Source organism: Silurus aristotelis (genome assembly GCF_946808225.1).
Source record: "Silurus aristotelis genome assembly, chromosome: 26".
In the NCBI taxonomy this organism is placed as follows: domain Eukaryota; kingdom Metazoa; phylum Chordata; class Actinopteri; order Siluriformes; family Siluridae; genus Silurus; species Silurus aristotelis.
The window spans coordinates 5,008,095-5,025,697 of record NC_139599.1 but is presented as its reverse complement, the minus strand read 5'-3'; the positions used below and the strand labels follow the sequence as shown (position 1 = coordinate 5,025,697).

General features: G+C 33.7%; 1 protein-coding gene across 2 annotated transcripts in view; it reads right to left on the bottom strand.

The window, feature by feature from the left end:
• Positions 1 to 1,335: 1,335 nt before the first annotated feature.
• The window catches only part of tbx5a (T-box transcription factor 5a), a 19,482-nt gene continuing 3,214 nt past the window's right edge, over positions 1,336 to 17,603 (bottom strand). For both annotated transcript variants that reach the window (XM_083530622.1, XM_083530623.1), the window contains exons 4-9: positions 16,448 to 16,567; positions 15,028 to 15,175; positions 11,617 to 11,769; positions 6,467 to 6,558; positions 4,445 to 4,674; positions 1,336 to 3,184 (exon numbers count right to left, since the gene is read on the bottom strand). In XM_083530622.1, the coding sequence (XP_083386748.1) occupies positions 2,613 to 3,184; positions 4,445 to 4,674; positions 6,467 to 6,558; positions 11,617 to 11,769; positions 15,028 to 15,175; positions 16,448 to 16,567 (1,315 nt within the window). In that variant the 3' untranslated portion in view covers positions 1,336 to 2,612. The remainder of the gene's footprint in view (positions 3,185 to 4,444; positions 4,675 to 6,466; positions 6,559 to 11,616; positions 11,770 to 15,027; positions 15,176 to 16,447; positions 16,568 to 17,603) is intronic.

The window sequence follows — 17,603 nt, the reverse complement described above, 5'->3', positions numbered from 1 at the left end:
TAGTACTAGTAGTAGTAGTAGTAGTAGTAGTAGTAGTAGTAGTAGTAGTAGTAGTAATGGTAATGGCAATAGTGGTAGCAGTTTAATGGGTGGTGGTGTGGTAATGGTGGTGTTAGTAGTGATATTATTGGTGGTAATAGTAGTGGTGATTTCAAGGGTGGTGAAAGCTGTGCTCAACAACAGGGCCTTTACTTTAAGGTAAATTTAACTCTAAACAGAACAGTGAATGTGATACATTGGATTTTTGGAATTCCAGAGTTTTGCTTTTCCTGATTATTTCATTGTTTTGTCAAGCCTCAAGCCTCAATTCTTGGAAAGGCCTGCCTGAATGAATGTTATATTGTCATTTGATTGGTCAGATTGTTCTAGATGTTGCTGATGTTAAGAGGAATTTGGAAAATAATTTTCTTTAAACAATTAAAATTACTTCTAGGATAGTTTACTGATTGTTTTAATGCAATGTTTTAAAATTGATTAATTCTTTATTTTACCCAAAATCGACATGTTGAATCAAATCACAGATCTATAAGGAGCAGTTTTATTATAAATCACTGGATCAAAATTGGACCATTCTTCTTGGAATGCTACTCCACTTACAAAATTTGGTTTGATATTTATTGCCTCTTTCACCAACAAATGACCAATCTTAGCCCACTGAATATGTTCTCACCTTTCTCAATTACTCACCCTATTACTAAATACATACTTTCTGTTCTCGCTCACTTCGCTAAAGTAGAAGTAGTGGAAACATTGATACAAATGTTGTTCTCAAAGTTTCCAGAATTTCTTGGAACTATATTATGTCGCTGAGGCAGTCACTCTGCTTGACTAATTAACATATTTGAGGTGGCAAGTGTGCGGGTGTTGATGGCTGTATTGACATGAAAATTAAAGTTTTGGAACATTCTGCACACTTTGACTAAGTGTACAGATGAGAAGATGAGAGATCTGGACGAGACACTAAAGGGATAGTTGCATCACAGACTTTGGGTAGGGACAAACTTATGCTGGGACTATCATCAAGTAAATTGCATTAAAGGTAAAAAAAAAAGCAAAAAGACCAATTCACAATACCAAAAAGTAACCCGAGTCTTGAGTGGCTATATAATCACAGAAGTAAGGGTTAAATGTAGTTTAAAGTAATCATGCATTTGTAGTGGGAAGGTGTAGCTCAGTAATTAAGATGTTGGATCTTTGAATAGAGTTTAAATCCACTTGGGGCCCTTGAGCAAGGCCTTTAACCCTCAACTGCTTAGTTGTATAATTAGGATAATTGCATGTTTCTGGTTCTATTGCAATAGATCCTGGTTCTAATGTGCAAATCAAACTTGCAAATTCAAAGTACACCATTTAGATTTATTTCCATTCTGTTTTCTATGTACATTTGTATTTTTATTTACAAATTCTTTTTAAATTGTTTCTTAAAATTGTCCTTCTGTCACCTAGCAATCAGGTGTCAGTCAATATCTAAAAACAGTCTGTTTTTGTTCCTAAAGAAAAGAAAAGAATCCAAGTTAAACTTACATACTTAAAGAGACAAACAAACAAATATTACAAATAAAACACTGATAGGCTTCATAATAATGAAAAATAAATACTATTAACAGGAGGAACTGTAGTGACTGTACACCATCATTCCCTATGGACATTCACCTTTAACAATTTTGCTTTACATTTTTGGAAGATTATTTAGTAAATTATTTAGAAACGTCATTTTGTCATATCTACTTACATTTTGGGTGCATGTAGTTCAGAGTACTGCATCTTTAGCCATTTCAAAAGGATTTCATCCTTTTATATTTTTTGTTAGAAAGGATCAACTGGTGCTTGACTGCTAGAATTAGCTGTAATAGTGCTATTAAAAAGTAATTAAGTAATCCATTAAATAGAGATTACAGGGTATGGCACGTGGTACGTGGCATCTGTATGAAATGTGTTAAAAATATTTTTGCAACAGCTACTTAGGCAGAGCTAGAAATTTGTACCATAAGCTTGAATCTGTAAAACTACTTAGTGCATCTATCCGCACCCACTAAATGTCAGTACTCCAAACTGAATTTGTGAATTTGACATAAATAAATGCACTTTAAAAAATGTAAAAACATTTTTAAAAGGTGGAACTGGTGCAAGGCAGATTAAACACTACATTCTAAGGATGTCTCTTGGACTTCTGAGTAAAGAAACAAAATGAACACAAACTTAAAGAGGAAAAATACTATTAAAATGGACTTTTCTATTTTAGGTTTTTTTTTTGTTAGCTTGTTTTTTTTTTCAAAAGTAGATAAAATCGGTGTAGTCCCAAGTGCATCCTCTGATTTATGTGGCATAACTTCACCTCTGATTTACAGAATACAAAATACAATTTACAAAACATGGTTAAAAAAAAAATCCCATAGTATGAATACATTTGTTTTCACACTAGACTGTTCAGACATTCAATGCTATTCAAACCTATTTATCATCCATCCAAACAGTTGGTTAACATTGGTGTCCAAAATTTATGACAAATTCACATGACTGCTGGTGTAGTGAAGAGCTTCAAAATATAAATATACACATATGCCTGTGTGTGTGTGCAACTCCAACACTGTATGTTATGTATGAGAATCCAGTTAGCTGCCTTCATTCCATTCAGGCATGATGCTAACACTGTGGACAGCATGATACTGGTGAGGCGATAGGGTGCGAGGAATACCATGGGTGTACAAGTACTCGTTTCCCTGCAGGCTAGCGCTGGGTGACTGGATTCCTGCTCCAGGGCTACACTGACGACCGAGAGTCTGGTGGGGCATTGAGCCCTGGTACATAGCATGGGCATCACTCAGCTGGGGTGAGGCATGGCTGGCCACTCCGCTTAATCTGGATACTAGAGGGCTGGAGGTGAAATGGGCGGAGAAGTGCTGGTAGGGCAACCGCTCCATAGGTTGCATGGAACAACTGCTGTAAGGGGAGACACTGGCCCAGGTGTTGCAGCTGATGTCTTCCAGGCTCGGAACAGCATCGCTGGCTTGTGAAGCACTAGCATACATACACGCCTGCCGCTGTCCAGATTCGGTCCGATAAGAGGCAGTGGAAAGGCCCAGAGTTTGAGAATAGCTGACGGGGCGGTAATAATGGTCATCTTCACTAGACGAGCTCTCCATGTAGGCCTTCTTGTAGTGATCTGTGCGACAGTCATCCTCAGCTGAAAACAGAGAGATATTAGTGCCATGGCTAATATGACATTTATGGTTTAATTTTAGAGAATATACTATTGGAATATTGTCTTTTTTATATATAAAGTTGTGAAACCATTGAACTAATTGAACCTTGTTGCCAACTAAATTGAACCTTGTTGTCAACTATAATGACAAATTCTGGTCACTTTTTTACAATTTAATAGGGTGGGATTAGTATTTGGGACAAATGTTGGCTGATTCACCTGGCATGTCACCTGCCAAATCCCTCACACTAGTAACATGTTTTCTCTGAGACACATTAAGTCAACCAATTATAACTTTTCTAACTGCTGCTCATGGGTGTCACAGGCCAGAGTAACACACTCAAACAAAAGTTCTATCTGGCTAATTTTGCATACTTGTGCCCACATGAGTCTCTATGGTTGAAAGGAGGAAGAGTAATGCCATCCATGAAATTGGGTTGATATGACCTTTTCATTATTAATGGATGTCTAACTGCAATGACCTTTAAAGACTTACAGAATCCCAGCTCCAAAGTTAGTGGCACCACTCATGAAATTAATCATAAATAATAAAAAGTAAAAGATTTGTGTGATTTTTGATCATCGAATTTCACACATTTGAAGTGTGCTTGTGGAGAATTGTGATCATTCAACCAAAGGTCAGTCAATGTTCTAATTTATTCCAAAGGAGTACAGTAGGGTTGAGTTCAGAGCGGGCACTCAAGATCTTCTTCCAGATATGTGTCTACTAGTTCAAGTGAAGGGAAAATTTTATGCCACCGTACAAAAACAATGCCCTAAACAAATGTGTGTTTCCAACTTTGTGGTAACAGTTTGAGGAAGAACCACAGATGCATGGAAATGTCAGATGTCACAATGTATTTGTTCATATAGTGTGTATATGAAATGACACACCAAAAGCATATAAATAGCTATCGTTTTTAAATATACAAATAGCAATAGAAAAATTATTTTTTTTAAATAAATATATATATATATATATATATATATATATATATATATATATATATATATATATATATTTTTTATTTATAATTATTCTTATTATTTTAAATTATTTTACACTAATATACAGAGTAAAAATGTTTTGCTTTTTTAAGCTGTCAAAATATTTATATATATTAACATGTCATAGTCACATTATTTGTTGTTTGAGAGGCAGAAATTTAAATTTACAGAGTTACAGTAAAAATATCCATAAAGCTGTCATGTTAAAAGAAGTATAAACACTAGTCTACCCACCTTTTCTCTTGATGCAGTGATAATCTTGGCTGTGCTCATGGGGTAATGGGTAAGAGCTGGACTGAGGCAGGAGATCCTGGGAAGTGCTGGTAACGCCGTTCTCACATGAGTACTGAGAGCTCATGCTGCTTGGTGTGGGCATTCCCTGAATGTCACCGCTAAAGGGACTTTGACTGGTGCCCACTCTTTGTCTCACTGTGCTTCGGGGAACCACTGGATATTCCTTAGTGCTGTTAGAGTAGACAAAGATTTCCTGAATTATAGCTATGCTTTATGAATTATTATAAGCCACTGGTTTAGCTATTGGTTAACAATTGATAGTTATCCATTTGATTCTGTATCAGTTATTTATCCAATCAGCCATGTGGCACATGCAGGACAAGAGCTTTAGTTACTGTTCACACAAACTTCTAATGAGACAAAAGCTGAAGCTGATATTTACTGACATAAAATTTTTTCCCAGTTTGATTAAAATATTTAACTAAACCTTGTACACTCTTTCTTCATTATTTTTACATTGTGCTGCTGATTGACTGAACGGTCATGGGTACAGGTGCCCCTTTTAAAGTAACCGGTGGATGTAGGCCCCTTAAAGTTTTCTTTCAAGAAGCATGTTGAAGGACATGTGAAGGTTCTAGGTTTTGTTTTTCACTTTGCATGGACATTTTTTGCTTTCTTTCAATCCGAAGACAAGATCTGATTTGTTTCAGATAAGGAAGTGCTTGAGGACAGAAATGGTAATAAGACCTTTGACCAAAGCACGATCAAAAGGGTCAAATGTGGTGTCCCTTTCAAATGTGCAGTTTTGGATTTTTTTTGTTGAATATTATGAAATATTTTTTTGTAGCTGTAAATTCTCTTCACAGTTCCATACCTCTCTGGTATTACAGGAATGTGCCACACTCCTTAACTCTTGTGATAACTCCATGCTCTAATTATAGGAGAGTAAAGAAGATCTATTAAATGACTATTATATATATCTCCCTCTGGCACTAAAAAAGCATGGGTTAAAATTTAGCAATTATTGTGAACCTCAACAGAGTAAGTTTACATTACCATATTTACAAAAACTCCTCCGCTTTTGCTTAGCCAGAAATAGCTATGATAGCAGACACTGGTATATTATCTATATGAAGAAAAAGCCCTATATTTTTTCCTTATGTATCACAAAATCTCATTTCAGAGTGGACACTGCCTTTGTTGGCCGCTATGATTTCTTGACCAGATTTTCTCCTTTGAAAATGTGTTTTTCCACACTGTACGGATGCATGTTATACATCAGTCATCTGGAGTGAATAAGAAGAAATGCCATGTGGGCTTCACTTTCCAAACGTCCAACTGCAGCACCACCACAGACAATTGTTCCGAATATTCACGGAACACAGAGGCTTTGCATGAAGCTAAGATATTGCTGTGGTTTTAAGGTCAAGATAAATTGGCTTTGAACGACATTAGCCGAAAGGCTGGTCCTCCTTCAAGAGCTACACTTATATCAGATCCTCTCCGCTGGGGAAAAAGGAGAAACTACTTTTCTGCAAATGAGCACTTATGGCTTGTATCTAAGACGCTAGCTGTATCTTCTGATTTTGCATGGGCATTGATTAGCACAGACTGTCCGTAGTGATAATTATGGAGTTTGTGAGATTGTTGACCGTTTTTTTAAGACTCAGCTTATCTCCTAACATCACTCAAGCCTCTTGTCTAAGGATGACCCTTAAATACATTGTGTATTTATGGCATCTATATCTAGTGAGAGAGCACTCAAATGCAGTTCATTGTTTGGACTGTGGAAACACTTGGAAAGACTGAATAGGAGACCAGTCTACTACCAGACCATGCTTTAAAACCCTTTTGTTTTGTTCTTCAGTTGGATAAGGTGAAATCACACTAGATATATTTCAATTTAAGCAAAAATCCGGTCATTCTTTAGGACAGCTCACACAAGTTAAAGTAACCATTTGCGTAAAAAACAGAAATTATAGTAAACTTTAGTATTATTTATTCAAAAGAGCCTTTACATACCTCTGCATTCTTGACATGCGGTGCAGCTCCATATCATCGCTGCCACGGAAGCCCTTCGCAAAAGGATTGTTCTCAATCTTTAGCTGAGTAATCTACAAAACAATGAGGAGACCATTTACAGATTTCCATTCTGCTCATTAAAAAAAAAAATACAGTATTTGTAAAAGATAAAAATAGATATACAAATTTGATGGGAGAATGTACTAAATCAGTAATGTGCAAGAAAAAGTCATATTCTTGTGATCTCTGTCAAAAAATAAATTATTGTATTTTTTAACAGTGTGTACTTTTGGTGTTTGGCAGCTGGACACTGTAATAAAAAAAATAAAACAAAGCTGGTGTGAGTCCTTGGTTTTTTTCCCCCTTCTCTACATTATAAGTAAAACCATGTCCTATTCATGATTCATGCTAAGTAGTGACGAAGCATAATTTAGTAATTTAAGATTAGATAATCATTGTAAATTGTTCAGAGAACAAAACCGTAAACCAAATATAATAATAATAATAATAATAATAATAATAATAATAATAATAATAATAATAATAATAATAATAATAATAATAATAATTTAATATATAATAATAATAATAATAATAATAATAATGATAATAATAATAATAATACATTAATATAATAATAATAATAATAATAATAATTATAATAATAATAATCATTAAGTATATAGTATAACATTCACATTTAACATAAAATGCTTTTAGAAAAAACATCTATACATTGCTTACTTATAATCAGTGTGCATATTTAGAGAGAGAGAGAGAGAGAGAGAGAGAGAGAGAAAGAGACCCACGCAGATGTTGCATTAAATATTGCAAAATATAAAATCTAAACAAAAATGCATTTCAGAAATAAATGCATTATTATAAAATAAAATAAAAAAAAAAAAAGAAAAAAGAGAAAGAGAAAGAGGACTTTTCGGAGTGCAGGCTGTCCATTTAATGGGTTTCGTGTATCTCCCACGCAATAATTCAGGCTTTTCCTTGGCAGGTTATTTGTTGGCGGTGTGGTGTGTTTCCCAACAAGACGGGAACTTTAACTGCGTGTTGGCTCTCACTTGAGACCCCGTAAAAGATCTTCATGTTGGGACTCATTTTTAAGCTCTCGTAAACACACTTAAAACTTGGCAGACGGACAACTTTTTTTAAGTATTGTGTTTTGTGTATGTTCAGCCTAAATCGCTTAAAACGAGTTGGTGAAAGTGAATTACTGCGCGTAGAAATGCGCCTTCTTGAATATTTGGGAATATTTTGGAGCTACACATAAAAAAATAAAACATAAACCGAAGAACAGCTTTTGTTATCAGGTCTTTTTAAAAACAGTTTCGAATTGGCGCGTTTGCTTGTTTGTTTACTATTTTCTTTTATTATTATTATTATTATTATTATTATTATTATTATTATTATTATTATTATTATTATTATTATTATAATTATTACTACAACCGAATTGTACTATTTCCATAATCCCGGAGTGGTACCTTAAAAAATGATGATGCACCTTTAACCATTTACTATGTACACTATATATATATATATATATATATATATATATATATATATATATATATATATATATATATATATATATATATATATATATATATATATATATATAGTGTATATATCCACTTCACAACTAAGACAAAAAACAAAAACAAAACAAAAAAAGATTTTGCATTTAAGTGCACCCCCACCCCATTTTTTTAAATCCCGTTTCTCTAATTATTAATAAGTTAATAAACGAATCAGTGAATGAATCAAGCAAACAAACGATCATTTACAATTAAAATATATCCTCAAAAATTATATTATCATACATATATATATGAAATCAATAGTTTATGTAAACAAAATGCCAGTTGGTGTTCTTTCAAAGCCGCCAGTAAACTCACTGAATAAAATCATTGTGTCTCGCGCTCTGAGGGCCACTTGGACGGATTTCCGGTTCTGAGAGGTACCGAGTTTTAATTGGCTCGCACATCATTACCAGTCGTCGCCTGCCACTGCTATAGTGCTCCATGTAAGCACCAGCACCCAACAAGGATGTGAAACAGACACTTCAGGAATGTTTATTTAAATCCCGACTAAAGGAAGTTTGGAAGCATATCGGAGAGAATTGAAATGTACTTAGACTCAAGCCAAACAACACATTCAGCTGTAGTGTAACAAGTGGCCTATTAGGCAGCATTGCACAGATCTCATTAAGTGCCGCTGATCGACAGTCACGGATCACAATAATCTACTTAGCTGCTTACAGCAGTAGGCCGATTGACTACTGACCCCATTACACTATACATCAGTATATCAGTGGTGCACAAAGTACACAAACCAAATACTTGCGTAAATGTAAAGATGCACTATAATATTACTCCAGTAAAAGTGCTTCATTTATTCCACTTGAATAAAAGTAGAAAGATATTTGCCTTCAAAAGTATCCAAAGTTATTATGGCAATCATTTCCTATGATCATTTTGGTCACAAGACTCTTCAACTCAGTTTATGTAAGAAGGCTTTAACGTTTCTCTTAGCACGTGCATCTATTAATTGAATTATATCAATGAGTTAAACAATGATTGATGTCTATTACAATTACAAATCACGCAAATAAGACCACGGGTGTTGTGGCAAGTTCGAGTGAGGAGTTTCTTCCATCATTTCTTAACCCCCCCAAAATGATTCTGGTGCTTGAGCACTTAAGTTTTTATTTACGCATAAATAAAAAGGAACGACAGATTTCGCAAAATGTAGGTGAGTAAAATAAAGGAAATTTTTTATAGTGTAGTGAAATTAAAGTAAATGTCTGACCAAATAGAAAAACTTCAGTAAAGTACAGATACGCGTAAAAGCTACTTAAGTACAGTACGGATTACATTTACTTCCTTACTGTCCAACACTGCACTATATCAGACTTTACAAAATGTTTGCTTGACCCCCAAAATATATCAAATATTCAACGCTTGTTGACGTGAAGCCTTAAATTGTCGGTATTTAGATTTGTAGCAAATGTGATCAATGAGACGGTAAATGATCTGTTTAATTCCAAACTATTCAAGGCCACATGTTATTTTCATATGACCCACGGTGTGTACATACTTCTTTACACATCTGTTCCTTTACCATTTTGGAAATGTTCCCTGGGAAAAAAATAACTTTTTGAAAAAGCAATAATTGTGTTTTTCTAATTATAAAAACGCTGAAAACTTGAACAATAAACTACACGCTTGTTCACAATTTTAGGGGGTACAGTTTCATTTATAAAAAGACAACTGAAATAGTGCACCTTAGGCTGAAGAAAACAAGCAAACAAAGAAAGACAACAGAATGTTCTGTAAAAAACACTTGTCAAAATGCGGGTGGTAAATTTGTAGACATATATACAATATACATGCAAATAATTATTGAATAATCTTCTTCTTCTTTCGGCTGCTCCCATTAGGGGTCGCCACAGCAGATCATCCGTCTCCATACCACCCTGTCCTCTATATCTGACCTGTGGCGGTCGTTGTTAACCCGGGCCTCGACCGATCCGGTATGAAATTCTCATTTGTGATCCGCATATTTGATTTGGCACATGTTTTACGCTGGATGCCCTTCCTAACGCAACCCTCCCCATTTACCCGGGCTTGGGACCGGCACTAAGAGTACACTGGCTTGTGCCCCCCTAATGGCTGGGTTGCAAATAATTATTGAATAATAATATAATATTATATAATAATACAATAATATATATATTTATAAATATATATATATATAAGTGCAAAAATTCCGTTTTTATGAAGTTATTAAAATTGTTATAGTTGCTTCTTCTTTCAAACTTAAATATATTTTTTTAACCATTCAAACAAGACGGAGAAAATAACTAAAAACACGCACGCAGTGACTTTTTCCGACTTTCTGTTCATGAAACTATTCTATCCAAACTAAAATTGCTGAGTTACAATTTTGAAAATAATTAATTTATACTGAGTTAAAAACAACACCACCAACAAAATAACAGATTTTAATTCATTTTAATGTTGAATTTAAATCTGTTTTAATTTCTGTGAAATATTTTACATTCAATTCAGTTCTGTGTTTAACCGATCAGCCGATTTCGATCGATAAATTGAATTTAGCGGATAAAATGGCTAGCTGCTAAGCCAGTTTTGCTCCACGTATTTATTTTGTACGTCATATAAACTGATTTTTCCCCCTGCTAGAACTACCATTAAATGTATGTCGGGTTTAAATAAAGACGGTGTACAGTTTATAATTAAGTTCGGTTTATCAGCATAGACTTTAAAGACATTTGGCTCTTATATGGCTGTATTGTTAGTTAACAGACAATAGGGGGCATTATTATAAGAATAAGTGGAGGGTTGCCTCTAAATAGAATAAACTGTATGAGCCGTTTAAAAACGCTAATAATGGCAAAGTGCAAGTAAAATCTATTATCTGTAATCTATGATCTTAAGGTACACAAAGAAAACTGATGTACCCACTTCGAGAAAAGTTTTTGGACTTTAAGAACCATAAAACTTTCTTTTATAAAATATATTTTCCACTGTTATTGACGACCAGGATGAGAGAAAATCACACAAACGCCTGTATTGCATTGGCATCGACGTTTCTGTAGTATTCAAACAGTACACAATAAAACTTACATATAATCAAGAAATGCTGTTTTATTCTCTTAATTGAGGACAAAAACAGCTTTAATACAGGAGCGAATGAAAATTGCTTATGGTTTGAATTAAATGTGGAGCCTGAAACTCGAAACATATTCTGCTGTAGAAACAAAAACTCAATTAGAACACTTAAAAATTCGAATTGAAGCGATATGTGACCCCGATTTACTCTTTATGGGAAAAATGTCACGACAAAAAAATCGAGTATTTTCAGAATGAACAGTATATGAAAGTAGCAGTGAATGGCAGATCTGAATATATAAAAGGTTACGAGTATGTATTCTCGGAATAAGTTGATATAATGTAAGCATAGTTTTTCCACGTAATGATCTTTAACTTGACTCGATTTTGCGCAATCTCCAGTCCTAAAACATGGCCTAATACTTTTTTATTTGACTGTTTTTAATAGAGAAGTGTCTGTTCGAACAGTGTTCCAACTGTGCACATATCATCTCCTTAACTTACCTTGTGGTTCTGGTAAGACGTGACCGCAATGAACGATGTTTCGGGGAACACATGAGTGCAGAAGGCGGTGTTTTTGGAGCCAAAGCCGTTGTTTTCATCTGCCTTTACAATGTGGATCCTCGGTTGGTATTTATGCATGGAGTTCAAAATGATCTAAACAGGTTAAAAAGGGGACAAAAAACGTAAGAAAATGTTAATGCAGCAGATGGTGTGGAGTTAATTTTTTGCGTTTTAAACAAGCAAAGTGCTTTGCACAAGTTCGCCCTCATTGCGCTTTTATGCAGCGCACAAAACTCCAGCGTGAAGTAAATGATACATTCACAATGCTTTTTTTTTTTTTTTTTTTTATATATCTAAACACCTTGGCCCCTTTTTTTGCTTGCCCTTCTGAGACCTAAAGCACTCGGTGTTGTTTTGCGGCATGGCCTGGCGACACTGAGACGCTGCTCACTCAGTTGAACTTGAGCCCCTCTTATCCACAGAGCTAAGCCTAATTGTACTGACACACTCAGGAATCATAGACATCAGCCGTGAAACATCTAATTCTAAAATATTGCATAATATAATATAATATAATATAATATAATATAATATAATATAATATAATATAATATTAAAAATAAACCATGAAATAAATAAAAATGAATTAATATAATATATATAATATATTATATTATATTATATTATATTATATTATATTATATTATATTATATTATATTATATTATAAATTTATTATATTATATTTATTTATTTATTTATTTATTTATTTATATATTTATATTTATTTCATGGTTTATTTTTAGTCACTGGAATCCCAACTCACTATGAAACATTCATTATTCAAGAATATGCATAGTTATTAACCTACTTGACAGATTATTTGAATTGCACGACCAAAACCGTGCCAAGTACAAATAAAGTCAGTTGGGACTTGTTAAAAAAGGTCCAAGAAATTCAACCAGATTATTTCCCTAAATATTTCAATAATGTAATGTGTTATTTACTTTTTCTTCACCAAATGTCAAGTACCCCTAATCTGTTATTTAAGATATTTAAGAAACAATAGACTTGGACACATTTAATGGCATAATCTAAATGCTATCTTAATGACTGTAGAATATCTTCGTTGATATGCAACATATATTTTTCTGTCTTTTCTTGGGTTGACAGGAGCAGCAGCTGGCTGACAAAACATACAACTCTTTAAATATTGCAACACCAGGTATATAGTGCCACATGGCTAAGATAGATATCAATCATCTAATATAAGACAAAACATAAACATACAACATAAACTGTCAGATATAAAACGACCTTCTGCTTCTGACATGAGAGCAAAAAGCTTGAAAAGTTTAAACCACAGTCACTCTGCATCCCACTAAGCATTTGAATCTGAATTGCAATCAGGCAGAAGACAGTTTTCCTGGTATGCTTGTGGTGGGACCACCCATTAGGAGCACTGCATTAGTCTGAGCTTGGTGCCCTGTTACTTTGTATCTTCGTTTGCCCTGCTATTTTTTTAATGATAGCAAGGGATCACAGAGGGTCCTGATTGTTTGTCCCTCTCTTTCATGTCCCTGACATCACAGGGGATTTGAAGCCATCCAGATTTACAAGTTTTGTATACCTTTGTCCATCAATCATCTTGCACTATCATTATAACATAAACAGTTTACAGGACTGATATCCAAACTCCACCCTGTGACTCAAATATTTCTAGAAAGAATGTGGAATGGTGTTTGGTACTCAAAAAATGATCAAAGTGAATCAGGCAGTTGGAATACCGAAGCAGGTATGCTCTTCCCTGGATAACTGTTACACTTCATTACCAGGATCAACTCTCTCATCAAAAATGGTTGTTTTTCTTTAAGTCTTAATTTTCATTTTATGATTTGTGAACCTGATTAAGGTTAACCCCCTCCAAAAACCTATGTATTTTCATATATATATATATATATATATATATATATATATATATATATATATATATATATATATATATATATATATATATATATATATATATATTTTTTTTTTTTTTAAATGAATCCAGTTTATTCAGCTGACATGGCTGACCAGTAATCATTCATGGGTCTGAAATTATTTCAAGCACCTGGAGCAACAATTCGATAGCTTGTTATTTTGGTTGAGAAACCATACTTCATTTATAAATCCCAGGTTGCAATTTTAGGCTAAAAAGAGTGAAATGCCAAGAACCACTGCAACCAATCAAAATGCATCCTGGTAAAAAGACATTTACAACAACATTCCATCTGGAGTACAACTTCATTTTTGCCAGCTTTGGCATGAAAAAACAGGATGATTAACTTAAATGCAAACCATTGGAAAACTTGTGATCAGCACTTAACAGCGACATGGGACGATACTACATCATAGCATTGTAACTCTATTAAAAAAACAAACAAACAAAACAACCAAGCAGTGCAAAATAAAGGCCCAAAAGTCGAAACAGTATGCATTATGTTTAAACACAGGGTGTAGAGTTAATTTTGCACTAAATAGCTGTATAAAATCTTTTATTCCGTGTTTCAGCTCAGTTATAAAACTCATGCATGTAAATGTAACACATGGTACAAATATTAGCTGTTGGAATGGTATAAGTGTAGAAAAAAAACCACAGTGTAAATGATCCTCACATCCAAGTACAGGTGCTAGGTTCTGAAAAAGCCCACACACTACGTCATAGTGGAAAATACTAAATAGCTGAGAAAAAGGGTCCATCCAGATGCAGGATCAAGGTATGAATAACCACAAGAACGTGCAAGATACGGCCCATGATGATCTGACCTTCATTAATGTTCAGGGCTACATTTCGAAACAATTACAAAATAATTTAAACAACTCTGCATAACTCCAAAAAGTAAAAAAAAAAAAAAAGAAATAAAAAAATTCCACGTCTAGTTTCGACCTTACCGACATTATATAAAAAATAAAATAAGTAAATAAATAAATTGATTGCTCTTCTGGATCTACTAAAAAAAGCAAAGATATATATTTTTAAAACACCAAAAGAGGCTACATTTAATAATGCGGTGTTTTTAGTACATTAAAAGGGCTTTGCCTACACGAGAGGTTCTTCTAATTATGATTGCCGCTTATTGTTATAGCCTATGCTCTGGAGTTTGTCAGCGACGCCTGCTAAAAGTCCAAAAGCATGCTACCTAATTGCACTTTTTTAATAGTATTAAAACGTGCAAGTTTATCCGAGTCGAAACTCTCCGAAACGCGCACTATTCAAATATGCGTTACACAATCACACACTTTAGGTAGCTGAAAAAAGTTAAAAAAAAAAAAAAAAGTAAAAAAAAAAAAAAAAAAAAACATGCAAAAGAGGACATTTCTCCCTCTCTTTAAAAAAAAAAAATAGAAGAAAAAACAGTTTACTTACATGTCCGAAAGGATCGAGGTGGTTGTTGGTGAGTTTGAGTTTCTGGAAGGAGACGAGTTGTCGCATCCAGTGCGCGCCTGTGGCTGGAGAGTCGGGATGCACATAGAGCCTGCCGGGCATTGCGGGTTCTGCCTTTCCTGTCAGTGACCTAGAACACACACCAAAAATATCAGAACAGAATCAGTCATCTGTACCGTATACCGTCATTTTCAGATCGTTTAGAAGTTTAAAATTCAGATAAGTACAGCAGCAACAGGTTTAGTAAAAAAATAATAATTAATAAACAAATTATAAAAGATACTTGATAGTAATAATTAAAAAAGGCAATTAAAATGGAAATCAGGTGTATTGCAATTCATGTCCTCTCTTTAAAAAATTGTTTTTAATAATGAATTATATATATATATATATATATATATATATATATATATATATATATATATATATATATATATATATATATATATATATATATAAAATTCATTATTAAAAACAATTTTAATTATTGAAAACAATGCAAAGATATATATAAATCTTTGCATTTTCATTGGTTATTAGTCTGACAAATTTTTCCATTAAGCAATATTGTAACGACCTGTTTGGTGCATAAAGATTTAAAAACAGATAAAACTGTAACTGGCTAAAAGCGACATTAGTTTTGCTTTGCACAAAAGGGATAAAGATCAGCGATATTGGCATGTGATCATCCTCACTGAATAATCTTACATTTAAAACCGCTGATCCAAAAAAAGAGGCTGAACGGTTTACATTGTGTGTTTAAATAATCCTTTTCATAATATTTTTCCATGTTTTAATATAAAACAAATCACTTAAAAACAACAGATGATACTCAGCATGCACACACACTGTAGTCCTATTCAGATTCTTAGACTGGCTTAAACCACGTGGGGAACTGCTCTCAACAACAATTGTTTAACACAGCAAATTGTTTTACTTTTGTTGGCTTTTTGATGGTTTTTATTCATTTTAAATCCCAAACCAAACGATCATCAAAGATTTGAAATCTTCCAGCTGGAGCAATCTGCATGCTGGAAATACACCCATGTTTGGGATGTAAACTTTTTTGTATGCTGTATGTCGTGCAAGGAGTCTATTGTGGTCTAAGTTGTGAGGCAGTAAGAGGTTAATGGAATAACCAAATGTGGTTGAAAGAGAAACGAGAATTTTCCTGCATTTTCCTCTCTTGCGAAGCCGCTGAATACTAAGCACTAGTCGAAGACTAAATTGGCAAACCTCGAAAATCTTTCATTTCTTGGCTCGAATGTGTCTCCGGTTTCCCGAAACTTACACAAATATTCAGCTCGTCTATAGAGTGAAAACAAATCTGTGCACAAAACACTCGCCAGTCCTACAGTTGACTCGATCGTGATGCGTAACACGTTTGAGGTGTCTTACGAACCATTTATTATCGGCGAATTTATAGCGGTGGTCGTCCGCTGGCACGACATCCATCAGAAGAATGTATTTCGTTTTGGGGTTCAGTCCAGTGACCTTCACTTTGAAGCTCGGGAACATTCGCCTGAGGATGGAAATGGGAACTTTATGGCATCGAAAATATATAAATAATAGATATAGGACATAGATGAATAAAAACAATGTCTGAAAGTAGGATCCAATTATATATTCTTTAATTTTTTTTCTTTTTGAGATGTGCAGTGTGCAGCGTAAACTAGAAGCAATCGGCATTAATTTAATTTAATTTAATGAATAATAATAATAATAATAATAATAATAATAATAATAATAATAATAATAATAATAATAATAATAATAATATAAATGTAGGACTAATGAATTAGATTTGTTTTAAAAGTTTTATCAACATTTAAGCAACAAAAAGCACAATAATAACAACAATAATAATATTATTATTATTATTTTTATTAATAATAATAATAATAATAATAATAATAATAATAATAATAATAATAATAATAATAATAATGAAATTGCAGTTGTTATTGTTGTTATTATTATTTAAGATATAATTGAATACATTCATTTGCACTAAGGTGGTCATCTCAGCCCACGCACCAGCATTTTTTGTTCGTTTATGACATTCTGTAACTTAAAACAGAAAAAAAGGGATGAAAGTAAGCAAAATTAGACCAAAAAACATTGGACGTGTGTATTTATTTATTTATTTATTTATTTATTTATTTATTTATTTATTTATTTATTTGTAGCTGTGGTGATGCATTGCGCCTAAAGTCTTCCAGTCATTAACGCTGTTTTAAAGCTATGCAATTAAGTTGAAACTTTTCCTTCATATTAGCATGAACTAGAGGCAAATGCATGCATGCAAAAAAAAAAAATAAATAAAATGCATCAGGTCTGAGACTGGTTAGTTGCATGGCTGCATGGCTGCATGGCTGCAAGGCTGCAAGGCTGCAAGGCTGCAAGGCCGAGTGGAGTCCAGAGAACTCTAGACCTTCGGGAGATGTTTGAATGATGTGGGAGGGATTGCGAACACATTTCGAAAAAAGTGAGGAAAACTGAGATGAATCTAAAAACCGCCTAACCTCTCTCTCTCTCTCTCTCTTTCTCTCTCTCTC